Genomic DNA, 13,963 nt, shown 5'->3' on the forward strand with positions numbered 1-13,963 from the left:
ATGGCTAATGGAAATTTCACTCCAGTCACTGACTTTATTCTCACAGGAGTCTCAGAACATCCAGACCTCCAGATCCCACTCTTCTTTGTCTTTCTGGTCATCTACGGACTGACCGTGACAGGGAACCTAAGCATCATCACCCTCACCAGTGTGGACTCTCGGCTTCAGACCCCCATGTATTTCTTCCTCCGGCACTTGACCATCATCAATCTTGGCAATTCAACTGTCATCGCCCCTAAAATGCTGGTCAACTTTTTAGTAAAGAAACACACCACCTCCTACTATGAATGTGCCGCCCAACTGGGAGCGTTCTTGGTTTTCATTGTAGCTGAGGTGCTCATGTTAGCCGCGATGGCCTATGACCGCTATGTGGCCATTTGTCACCCCCTGCTCTACATAGCGGTGGTGTCTCGGTGGGTCTGTCTCCTGCTAGTTTCCCTCACATACCTCTATAGCTTTTCCACAGCTGTTGTGGCCTCATCTTCTGTATTCTCTGTGACTTATTGCTCTTGCAATATCATCAATCATTTTTATTGTGATATCGCCCCTCTGCTAGCATTGTCTTGCTCTGATACTTCCTTTCCAGAAACATTTGTGTTTATATCTGCAGCTACAAATCTGGTGGTTTCCATAATTATAGTTCTTGTATCTTATTTTAACATAGTTTTGTCCATTCTCAAAATACGTTCATCAGAAGGAAGGAAAAAAGCCTTTTCCACCTGTGCATCACATATGATGGCAGTATCCGTCTTCTATGGCACAATGATATTCATGTATGTGCAGCCTCAAACTAACCATTCTATGGATACTGATAAAGTGGCCTCCGTGTTTTATACTCTGGTGATTCCCATGCTGAACCCCATGATCTACAGCCTGAGGAACAAGGACGTGAAGGCTGCTTTAAAGAGATTTCTGACAAATTCATGCTGTTCTTTTAAGCTGATGTAATTTCAGAAATCTGTAAGTAAATAAAGTTAAAACAAACTGCCATTGTGTCAGAAAAAGCAATGGTTAGATGACGGGTTAATAGGTATGCAGGCTACTCTGGGAATTAAAAGGTGCTAGAATTTGGGATGCACAGATTTCAAAAATAATCTGAAGCACTTGGATGTATGAATTTAATACAGAAACAAAGCATTATTCACTTATTTTCTCAAGGATTATGCAAACATCTACATTGAAATAAATATTTCCAGGAGCCAAGAGAGATATGAATTTGAAAGTTTTAAATAAGTCAAAACAGAAGAAGGAAAATAATAGCTGAGAGAAGTAAGTGGGTTTTTCTCATTCTTTGGCTTTCTTTTATTTTCTGTGCATGTAGCAGATCCCTGCATCTGGAATTGCAGATGGCCTAAATCCTTTTCATCACTAAGTAGTAAAATTAAACTGACAAATTTATTTAAAACAATCCCTAACTCTTCCTTAGTACGGTTTGAAGGAAAAGCTACACAGTCCTGATACATTTGTATTTTGAATGATAACCAAAATGCAGTTGAAATTATTTTTATGGCAATGAACACAATTGATACAACTTATTGAAGAACACAAAGCATCATCACTGATGGCTTTCACTCTGAGTACTACTGTATGATAATCTTATAAATGGAGTTTATAAGAATTTTCTCTTCTCCTTACTCTAAGTATCAGTTTTCTGTAGTATGTTTAATAAATGTACTGTGTTTTGATATAAATAAGCATTCAATGAATCATGTTTTGGGAAAGTCCTTTGCATCATTAAGAAGAAAATTAATTGCTTTTGTAATTTTTTGGTTTCTGATAGTTTTTGAGTGCATATCAAAATTTATCAGACAACTCACATATATGCAGGTGACCAGACTATATCTCAGATTTATCAAATCAGAATGGAGTTAACCAATATGAGGGTAAATTAATGGAGTATTATTTATATAGTGCATGTAACCAAGCTGGGCATTTCCAGTGAAACAGTAAGTCTTGTTTGATACTAAGTTACTAACAATGTCTGAATTTCTAGACTAGCCATATACCTGGTACACAAATAGTATCCCTGAAAAAGGTTAGTTTCATTTGGATCCTCAAATAGAGAATATTAAAACCCTCAGTGTTTCATGATAAAATGTATCAGGTTAATTTTTTTTAATTATGTTGTACAAACTAACAGTGCTATGGGTATAACTTCATTTGGAAGGAAATCTCTGAATATCCTTTTTTAATTTCAGAAATTTCTTCTCAGCATCATTGGGTAAATGTTTCCCAATTGTGTCTCTTTTACACCTCTCTTCTGTGGACCAGAATAAATTTGTTTTGTCACTTATTTCTATTTATCACTTGCCTTTAAAAAGATGTCACGTTTAAAATACAAAGAAATTACAGTGAATTTGCTGTATCTGTACATGTGTAATACAACTATTAATACCCTTATGGCAGAAAGTGAAGAATTAAAGAGCCTCTTGATGAAAGTGAGAGAGGATAGTGAAAAAGTTGGATTAAAGCTCAGCATTCAGAAAACTAAGATCATGGCATCTGGTCCCATCACTTCATAGCAAATAGACAGGAAAACAGTGGAAACAGTGGCTGACTTTATTTTGGGGGGCTCCAAAATCACTGCAGATAGTGTTTGCAGCCATGAAATTAAAAGACGCTTATTCCTTTAAAGGAAAGTTATGACCAACCTAGATGGCATATTAAAAAGCAGAGACATTACACTGTCAACAAAGGTCTGTCTAGTCAAGGCTATAGTTTTTCCAGTAGTCATGTGTGGATGTGAGAGTTGGACTATGAAGAAAGCTGAGCACCAAAGAATTGATGCTTTTGAATTGTGGTGTTGGAGAAGACTCTTGAGAGTCCCTTGAACTGCAAGGAGATCCAACCAGTCCATTCTAAAGGAAATCAGCCCTGCATGTTCATTGGAAGGAGTGATGCTAAAGCTGAAACTCCAGTACTTCGGCCACCAGATGTGAAGAGCTAACTCATTTGAAAAGACCGTGATGTTGGGAAAGATTGAGGGCAGGAGGAGAAGGGGACGACAGAGGATGACATAGATGTCATCACCGACTCAATGGACATGAGTTTGGGTGACTGTGGGAGTTGGTGATGACAACTTCTCCTCCTGGCAGGGAGGCCTGGCGTGTTGGGGTTCATGGGGTCGCAGGGAGTCAGACACAACTGAGCGACCGAACTGAACTATTAATACTATCCTTGTAAACAGAAATGTGTGATCTCATTGGAAAATGCTATTTGTTAAAGAAAATGAAAGAGAGTAGCTTCTAACCAGGCACTCAAAATTGATACTTTGGGAGTTCCTTGGCAGTTCAGTAGTTGAGATTCCACACTTACAATGCAGGGGGTGCAAGTTCAATCCCTGGTCTGAGAATTAAGATCCCTTATGTCACACAACACAGAAAAAAAAAAAAAAAGAAAAGAACTGACATTGTTTCAGGTCAAACAGTGTGATGTGACTGGTAAAAGTAGCAACACGGATAAATAAGTCAGGTACCAACATGAATACAGTAAGACACGAGATCAAAAGAGAATGAGGAGAACACAGAATGCATGAAGACATAGTATAATGTGCACTATGTTATACTGATGAAAGTGAAAGAGGAGAGTGAAAAAGTTGGCTTAAACCTCAACATTCAGAAAACAAAGATCATGGCATCTGGTCCCATCACTTCATGGCAAATAGATCAGGAAACAATGGCAGGCTTTATTTTTTGGGGGAACTCCAAAATCACTGCAGATGATGACTGCAGACATGAAATTAAAAGACAATTACTTCTTGGAAGAAAAGTTATGACCAACCTAGACAGCATATTCAAAAGCAAGAGACATTACTTTGCCAACACAGGTCCGTCTAGTCAAGGCTATGGTTTTTCCAGTGGTCATGTATGGATGTGAGAGTTGGACTATAAAGAAAGCTGAGCACTAAAGAATTGATGCTTTTAAACTGTGGTGTTGGAGAAGACTCTTGAGAGTCCCTTGAGCTGCAAAGAGATCCAACCAGTCCATCCTAAAGGAAATCAGTCCTGAATATTCATTGGAAGGACTGATGCTGAAGTTGAAACTCCAATACTTTGGCCACCTGATGTAAAGAGCTGACTCATTTGAAAAGACCCTCATGCTGGGAAATATTGAAGGCAGGAGAAGAAGGGGACAACAGAGGTTGAGACGGTTGGATGGTGTCACTGACTCAATGGACATGGGTGTGAGTAAACTCTTGGAGTTGGTGATGGACAGGGAGGCCTGGCATGCTGCAGACCATGGGGTTTCAAACAGTCAGACACGACTGAGCGACTGAACTGAGCTGAACCGATGTTATATGCATTCATAATCTACAGGGGAAACATTCTATAGGTTCAAAGCCTAAACATTCTTAGGAGAAGGGAATGGCAACCCACTCCAGTATTCTTGCCTGGAGAGTCCATGGACAGAGGAACCCAGTGGGCTACAGCCCATGGAGTTGCAAAGAGTTGGGCAAGACTGAGCGACTAACACACACGGACGTTTTTAAGGACCGCATATAATTAGAAAGATGTAAGGCGAGAGGAACATATTACAAGGACATGGAGTATGATGCAAGGAGACTGTGTGGCGGTGACTTGAGCATATTGACCATTTCTCATTCAGTAGCACAGTCGTGTCCGACTCTTCTGGACCCCATGGACTGCAGCATGCCAAGTTTCCTTGTCCTTCACAGTCTCCTGGATTTCGCTCAAACTCATGTCCAATGAGTCAGTGATGCTTATCCAGGCATCTCATCTTCTGTCGCTCTGTTCTCCTTCTGCTTTCAGTCTTTTCCAGGATCAGAGTCTCTATTATATGAGCCCTTGGTCAGTCAGTTCAATCACTCAATCGTGTCCGATTCTTTGTGACCGCATGCATCCCAGCACCCCAGGCCTCCCTGTCCAACACCAACTCCTGGAGTTCACTCAAACTCATGTCCATTGAGTCAGTGATGCCATCCAGCCATTTCACCCTCTGTCGTCCCCTTCTCCTCTTGCCTCCAATCCCTCCCAGCATCAGAGTCTTTTCCAATGAGTCAACTCTTCGCATGAAGTGGCCAAATTACTGGAGTTTCAGCTTTAGCATCATTCCTTCCAATGAACACCCAGGACTGATCTCCCTTAGAATGGACTGGTTGGATCTCCTTGCAGTCCAAGGGACTCTCAAGAGTCTTCTCCAACACCACAGTTCCAAAGCATCAATCCTTCGGTGCTCAGCTTTTTTCACAGTCCAACTCTCACATCCATACATGACCACAGGAAAAACCATAGCCTTGACTAGATGGAACTTAGTTGGCAAAGTAATGTCTCTGCTTTTGAATATGCTGTCTAGGTTGATCATAACTTTTCTTCCAAGGATTAAGTGTCTTTTAATTTCAGGGCTGCAGTCAACATCTGCAGTGATTTTGGAGCCCCCAAAAATAAAGTCTGACACTGTTTCCACTCTTTCCCCATCTGTTTCCCATAAAGTGATGGGACCAGATTGCCATGATCTTAATTTTCTGAATGTCGAGCTTTAAGCCAACTTTTTCACTCTCCTCTTTCACTTTCATCAAGAGGCTTTTTAGTTCCTCTTCACTTTCTTCCATAAGGGTAGTGTCATCTGCATATCTGAGGTTATTGATAATTCTCCCAGCAATCTTGATTCCAGCTTGTGCTTCTTCCAGTCCAGTGTTTCTCATGATGTACTCTGCATATAAATTAAATAAGCAGGGTGACAATATGCACCCTTACGTACTCCTTTTCCTATTTGGAACCAGTCTGTTGTTCCATGTCCAGTTCTAACTGTTGCTTCCTGACCAAACAGATGTAAGCAAAAAGTTAGAAACTAACATATTCCGACTTAGAAGACTTTCCTACAGCCTAGTAGATTCTGATATTTATATGACTTATTTGTGATAATAGAGACAAACCACAAAGACCTTTAACATACAACAATAATAAAGTTACAATCCATGAAAAAGCAAAGTTGAACCAACTCTTAGACAAGGAACAAAAGTCATCACAATCCCTAAAATAAGAAGACATAAGAAAAGATAATTAAAAATGTTATGTCATCTATTATGACCACACTTTGAAACAAAAAGTTCATTTCAGCTTGTGAAATAATTTATGTGGAAATACTTAATTAAATAAATTTAAAAAATGGGAAGAATAACTTTTGATTGCCATAAATTTTTGAAGTATGCTATTTCTGACAGTGTGTTAAGCAGTTTATAGACATTATTTACTATTCAATAGTTACATTAAATCCATTTGTTTTTTTTTAACTCAAATCAAACAGCATTTGAATTTGAAACAGATTTTCAGATAAGATAACTATGACTTTGAGAAGAGTAATTGCCAAAATCTTCCAGCTAATAAATGACAAAGTTGGGATTCAAAATGGAAATTTGACTCCAAAGCTCACACTCCCAAGAACTAGCATCAAATCACGTTTAGTTCATATTTTCACTACAAAAAATGCAACTAAATTTAAATATTTATAGTATATACATAATTGATCATACAAATTGCATAATGACTGGATAAACTGGGACTTAGCCAAGAGATGAAAAAGTATCCTCCACATTGAATTTGATAATGTTTTAACAGCTTTATTAAAGTATACATATGCAAAATAAAATGCACCTATTGTGAGGAAATAAATTGTAAGTGAATTAGTATTCTTTTGAGTAAATTTATAGTAATTATGCAACCATATCATTATCCAGATTCAGTTCCAAAGTTGCAAATTTATAAAGTATATATTTATAAATAGAGTTGTACATATGCAATCATGTTCCAGTTGTAAATGTTTATGTTGTCACCACATAAACTTTCTTTCTGCTTATTTCCAGTTAATTTTCACTTCCATCCATATCTCCAGACAGCTTGTAATCTACATTCTGTCTCATATATTTGCCATTTTAGGAATTTTCATTAAAATAGAGTCTTAAAATGTGGAAACTTCTTTGTCTGACTTCTTACACTAATAAAAGATTTTGTGTTTCATTCATGTTGTAGCATGTGTTAGAAATATTATATTTTATTACTGAATAGCATTTGCTTATATGCATATGCCATTTTTGTTTGTTCATTTGTTCATTGGTAGACATTTGGATTATTCTATTTTTTGCTTATTAGGAATATTTTTGGTATGTATATTTGTGTAACAGTCTTATATTCATATTTTTATTTTTCTTAGATTGATATTTTGGAGCAGAATTGCTAGGGTGTTTGGAGAGTCTTATGTTAAATCTTTTATGAAAATACAAATAAAAGTTTTCCAAAGTTTTTATTCTAACAGACATATGAGTGTTTTAGTGTCTTTACACTTGGTATTGACGGTCATTTTGATTAAAGTCATTCTAGTGTATTCGTAGTGAAATGGTGCTGTGGTCTTAATTTGCTTTTCCTTAGTGGCTGATGATTTTGAGTTTGATATTGCTATTAAATAGGCAGCTGATCTGCTACTATACTGGTTTTACCAACCAGTACTGTGACTTCACATTATCTACAACTTTAGTGTTTCCAAGAAAAGCCACTGAGATCACATTTGCTTTGAAATTCATCTCTAGAAATGGATTTTTTCAAGCTCTGCATCATATTAAATTAGCCCATATCTAGCAGCAAAGCTGTGGATCCTCATGACACCTCCAAAATGACATTTCTAGATAGTTAGCCAATAGATTTTACTTATTCAAACTGCAGTTTTATTTATTGCAGCCATATTTATAACTGATAGTGAAAACAACCATTTATCCTTTAATAGGTGAATGCATAAACAAATTGTAATATAACCATGCAATGGAATACTATTCAGAAATAAAGGGGATTGAGATATCAAGGTACAAGCAGAGATGGGACATTTGTTCAAATATAGATTCATTTATAAATTTAATTAATGAAATAAAACAGACATTGTATATTCATAGAATATTTAATATCTCCAATATACTGTTTCTGCCTATATAATTTCTATCCTAATCATCACCTATAGAATATAATCAAGCTGCTAATTTTTGAATATTTAATCCCTCATTGAAAGGACTGATGCTGAGGCTGAAGCTCCAATACTTTGGCCACCTGATGCGAAGAGCCAACTCATTGGAAAAGTCCTGGATTCTGGGAAAGAATTGAAGGCAGGAGCAGAAGCGGGAACAGAGAATGAGATGGTTGGATGGCATCAACGACTCAGTGGACATAAGTTTGAGCAAACACCTGGGGATGGTGAAGGACAGGGAAGCCTTGTGTGCTGCAGTCCATGGGGTAACAAAAAGTTGGATACAACTGAGTGAACAACAACCCTGTAGATATTTCATGAAATTTTTAGCTGTAGATATGCCGTTCTTCAAAAATGGACTTGTGTTAATATATCTTCAGTCAGCCTTCACCTCCCAACTGAGTACAGACTGTGCTTTTTTTGATGATCTCACTTACATGACGCTCCGAGGTAAAGTCCTTTGGGATAGAGATACTGACAAAAGCATGCAGTAATCTCTTACCCAAACTATTAGGAAAAGAAATTTGTGCAGCCTCTGCTCAGGTAGGTTAGAAGAATGCATTTCGAAATGGCGAGCTGTGAGTCACATTTGTGGAATAACATTGCTATAATAGCTCAAGATAATAATTTTTAACATTAAAGAGTATAATATTAATACAATGGGCTAGAGTAAAACAATTTGAAATACATTTTGTAACCTAAAGATAGTGCTTTATTTGTATTTATATTAGTTTTGGCAAAAGTATCAAAAACATTTAGTTTTTCAAGTAAACAGTTAAATAATTAGAAGGAAGTGGAGAGATAATCTGGTCTGCTGCTGCTGCTGCTGTTAACTCACTTCAGTCGTGTCCAACTCTGTGCGACCCCATAGACGGCAGCCCACCAGGCTCCCCCGTCCCTGGGATTCTCCAGGCAAGAACACTGGAGTGGGTTGCCATTGCCTTCTCTGATAACCTAGTCTAGTGCCTTTTAAAATATATATTGTTGTTGTTAGTTGTTCACTCACTAAGTGGTGAGTGACTCTTCGTGACCCCGTGGACTGCAGCATGCAAGGTCCCCCCTATCCTTCACTATCTCCTGGAGTTTGCTCAAATTCATGTCCACTGAGTTGGTGATGCTATCTAAACATCTCATCATCTGTCATCCTCTTCTACTCCTGCCTTCAATCTTTCCCAGCATCAGGGCTTTTCCCAACAAGTCAGCTCTTCGCATCAGGTGGCCAAAATATCAGAGCTTTAGCTTCAGCATCAGTCCTTCCAATGAATATTCAGGGTTGATTTCCTTTAAGATTGACTGGTTCAACATATACACATGAATAAATTGAACTCCAAAATGTTCAAGTGGGTTTCCCAAGCTCATGTAACTAGTTAAAGACAGAACCAAGTCTAGAAAGTAAAGTTGAGTAAGCATGATGTATGCATATGTCTAGAATTTATAGAAATTATGCATGTACTTAACTAGTTGCTCAGTGCCTAAGCTCCTAAGCTGAGTGCTGAAGGATTGATGCTTTTGATCTGTGGTGTTGGAGAAGACTCTTGTCCCTTGGACTGCACGGAGATCCAACCAGTCCATCCTAAAGGAAATCAGTCCTGAATATTCATTGGAAGGACTGATGTTGAAGCTGAAACTCCAATACTTTGGCCACCTGATGCAAAAAAACTGACTCATTTAAAAAGACACAATATTGTAAAGTAAAAAAAGAAAAGAATAGAAAAGACCCTGATGCTGGGAAAGATTGAAGGCAGGAGGAAAAGGGGACAACAGAGAATGAGTTGGTTGGATGGCATCACCGACTGGATGGACATGAGTCTGAGTAAACTCTGGGTATTGGTGATGGACAGGGAGGCCTGTCGTGCTGCAGTCCATGGGGTCGCAGAGAGTTGGACACGACTGAGTGACTGAACTGAACTGAACTGAACCGTCTAGTTGCTTTTTTACATATTCTCTGCTTGAAACTTCCCTTGTCTTAAATCTTTCCATGTTAATTTTGACATACATATCCAGGGAAATCTTCCCTTAACCGTCCCCTCCTCAAAGTCTTCCAGTTTTCAGGCCTCCTCTCATATGCGTTTCTGGTGTACAGCACTGAACTCCAATAGGTTATTATACAGCACCTCACTATTCCAAATAGTCTTGATGGCTCTCTTCCTGTTTTTACTCCCTGATATCTGAAGTCTGACATTTATTTGATGTCCCGTCAAAACACAGAAAGATGTTCAATAATGTGGAGTCAGTAAAGATGTTTTAATGCATTCAAATTGCAAATTAATGACGTGTTGCTCTTATATATGTGTATACATTTATTATTTTTTAATATAAATTTATTTATTTTAATTGAAGGTTAATTACTTTATAATATTGTATTGGTTTTGCCATACATCAACATGCATCCACCACAGATGTACACGTGTTCCCCATCCTGAACCCCCCTCCCTCCTCCCTCCCCGTACCATCCCTTTGGGTCGTCTCAGTGCACCAGCCCCAAGCATCCAGTATCATGCATCGAACTTGGACTGGTGATTCATTTCACATATGATATTATACATGTTTCCATGCCATTCTCCCAAATCATCCCACCCTCGCCCTCTCCCACAGAGTCCAAAAGACTGTTCTATACATCTGTGTCTCCTTTGCTGTCTTGCATACAGGGTTATTGTTAGCATCTTTCTAAATTCCATATATATGCGTTAGTATACTGTATTGGTGTGTTTCTTTCTGGCTTGCTTCACTCTGTATAATAGGCTCCAGTTTCATCCACCTCATTAGAACTGATTCAAATGTATTCTTTTTTAAAAATAAAAATTACAGTTTAGACTCTATGAGGAGATTTGAAAAAAGCAGGCATATGATTGACCACATTGCAATCTATTTCAAAACTATGCTTTCTACTTTGGGAGGATTATATCAGATAAATGTCATCATTATATGCTTAGAGATAGCCACCGAAATGAAGACTAGAACTTAAGAATAAGGAGACGAAATGGTTATATACAATTAGCATGATATGAATCTTTAATTAACCCAGATAAAATTTAATTTCCCATTACCCTGGTGGCTCAGTGGTAAAAGAATGTGCCTGCCAATGCAGGAGATCTGAGTTTGATTTATCTCTTGGTCAGGAAGCTCCTCTAGAGGAGGAAATGGCAATCCACTCCAGTATCCTTGACTGAGAAATCCATGAACAGAGGAGTCTGGTAGGCTACAGTCCTTGGGGTCACAAAGAGCTGGACACAACTGAGAGACTAACACTTTACCTAACATTTAGAAGAGACTTCACTAAAAAATAATTTTAAAAAATAACAAAAACAAAAGCACTGAGAACAAGGCTGTCAAACATAAAGTATGGAAACTCTATCAAGGACAGAGTTATGGAAACATTTGGTTTTATAAATGTGAGAGAATATATAAATGGAATATGTCTGAACAGATTTTACAACACAAATATGAACTATGTTAACTAAATTTGGGAAGCAGCTTCAAAGAAGAGGTGATAATTGAATGGTCCTTAAAAGTAAATAGTTTTCCCTTTATGTATTTTTCTTGTAGGGAAGTGTACTAGGAATGGCAAAGACAGTGGAAAAGAAGCAAAGCAAGTCATGTTTTTATTGACAAAGAGACCAGTGGGCATCCCTTATTGGTTGGGAGAGTTGAATGGAATCAGAATAATAAGACTATTCAGGGACACAATTATGAAGGGTCACATATATTTTAAAATATAATTCATACCTTGTTTTTGATATACAGCAAAATGATATCTATGTATAAATGTCAAAGTTTTGTGTTTTGGAAGTGGAGAAAGAGGACTGAGAGGAGGAGACCAGAAAAATAAAGAACATGTGAACAGAGCTTTTTTGTTCTTTTTTCTTTCTGATCTAGTCTGCTGTCTTTTCTTTCAGACTCTAAGTAGTATTTGGAAATTAATAATTCTCAACATATATTCTTGAATGAGGGAATGAGTGAACTGAAATAGGCTCCTAAAGAAGCAGCATTTAGACATGAAAAGCCCTGAAAGTGAAGCTGCTGAGTCGTGCCCAACTCTTTGCGACTCCATGGACTGTAGTCCACCAGGCCTCTCGGTCCATGGGATTTTCCAGGCCAGAATATCGGAGTGGGTTGCCGTTCCCTTCTCCAGGAGATCTTCCTGACCCAGGGGTTGAACCCAGGTCTCCTACATTGTAGGCAGATGCTTAACCATCTGAGCCACCAAGGAAGTCCTTTAGACATAATCAAGACAAATGCTAAGGATAGGAGGTGCACAGTCTTGGCTATAGATCAGAGTGGGAGGTGTAGCCTAGACGTGTTTATCGATAAGTTGTTTATCTGTGTTTGTGAAAATGGTGATGGTGGGGGATGGGCTAGATTATAGTTTTTGATATTGTGCTTGTAATGGCCTCTATATAATGAACTCAAGTTTTAGAGTCTTGGCCTGTATAATTTGGACAAAATAAAATAGAACAGATTACATTACAACACAATAGCCCATGCAAGGTAAGTGATGTCAGGTAATCAGAGTAGTATTCTAGATGTATTTATTAGTCTACACCATCACGTAAAAGGTATTTATTTCTGTGATTTGTAGTCAAAAAATTTGAGTCTGAAAGCTAGTTGTCTAGAGAAGTGGCTTGGTCTGGGCAGTTCTATGAACAAAAACATTGTCTCTTTTTCTCTTTCTTTTTTTTATTTATTCAAAAATTACATTTGTTTTTTTAAATGCAAATTATTTTCATCTCTTTTGATCATGTAAATTCCTGCTTTAGAGGTAAAAATGTGCAATATTATAGCAAAAAAAATCTGGAAATAATTTGCTTCTTTAATGGAACTAATAAGATATAGTGATAGCATAATAATAAGATGTGGACTGAAGTCAGAAGCTCACACATTTGAAAAACAACTAATATTTAGACCAGCCTGCCGATTTTGTTTGGGATGCTTGTTTTGATCTCCTTTTCCTCATATGCAGAGTGAGCATAATGATATGATTTTAGGTTTAAAGTTTTGGTAAAACAAATGAAGTAAATAAACTCCTCATTGTAGCTTGCACACTTACCTATTTTCAGTATTTGCATTATTAACATAACTAAGAAGATAGTCTATAATTGATAGTGACCTTTTAGTGATAAATTATTAAAGGAAAACAGAAAATGCAGAACTATGTTTCTGCCTGCCCTGGGATAATATGGAGTTCTGTCTGCACAGGTACAATGACAGATACATCAAAGACAAGTACCACAGTAGAATATTTCCTTTATGCGATTAATGCTAACAGTTTCTCAATAAAAGAAAAATAGCTATGGACTTCCAGTGGTTAAGACTTTGCCTTTCAGTGCAGGGGTATGGGTCCCCAGATGGCACTAGTGGTAAGGAATCTGCTTGCCAATGCAGAAGACTCAAGAGAAGCGGGTTCTGTCCCTGGGTTGGGAAGATCCCCCGGAGGAGGGAATAGCAACCCCCTCCAGTATTCTCGCTGGGAGAATCACATGGATAGAGGAGACTGGCAAGCTGCACACAGTCCACTGGATCACAAAGATTCAGACATGACTGAGAGTCTGAGCAATAACTGGATAAAACAAAATAGAACAGATTAATTAATTAAGATATCACTTGACTGAAGGCCAAAAAACAGACAAATAAACCAACAAACATAAAACAGAAGCAATACTGTAATGAATTCACCAAAGACTTTAAAGAACGGCTGAACATTTTAATAAGTCAGATTAAAGTTGCAGATAGCTTAATGTTCAGGAACTTTCAACAGAAACCAGACTGTTCCACAGCTCTCTTCTTTGTATAAATAATGAATCCGAGACAGGAGAGCTATGCCTTTCCCACGTTTATCTGTTTCTACTCTCTATCCCATTCCCAGAATCCCTGTATGCTAACTACATGTTAGCATTAAATCTCCTTACAAGATATCAAAGCATAAAAGTACCACTTATATAATGGTAACTTGAATTTAACTCTTGTTTTCTACTTCCTCATGCAGACCTCTGGAAGAGAT

At 37.8% G+C, this 13,963-nt stretch overlaps 1 protein-coding gene across 1 annotated transcript; it reads left to right on the forward strand.

Annotated features, from left to right (window-relative positions):
- LOC128060540 (olfactory receptor 8J1-like) lies at positions 1–948 on the forward strand. Its single transcript, XM_052652943.1, has one exon. It carries the CDS (start codon positions 1–3, stop codon positions 946–948), a length of 948 nt encoding a protein of 315 aa, XP_052508903.1.
- The last annotated feature ends 13,015 nt before the right edge of the window (positions 949–13,963 follow it).

This window comes from Budorcas taxicolor, chromosome 15 (genome assembly GCF_023091745.1).
Source record: "Budorcas taxicolor isolate Tak-1 chromosome 15, Takin1.1, whole genome shotgun sequence".
In the NCBI taxonomy this organism is placed as follows: Eukaryota; Metazoa; Chordata; class Mammalia; order Artiodactyla; family Bovidae; genus Budorcas; species Budorcas taxicolor.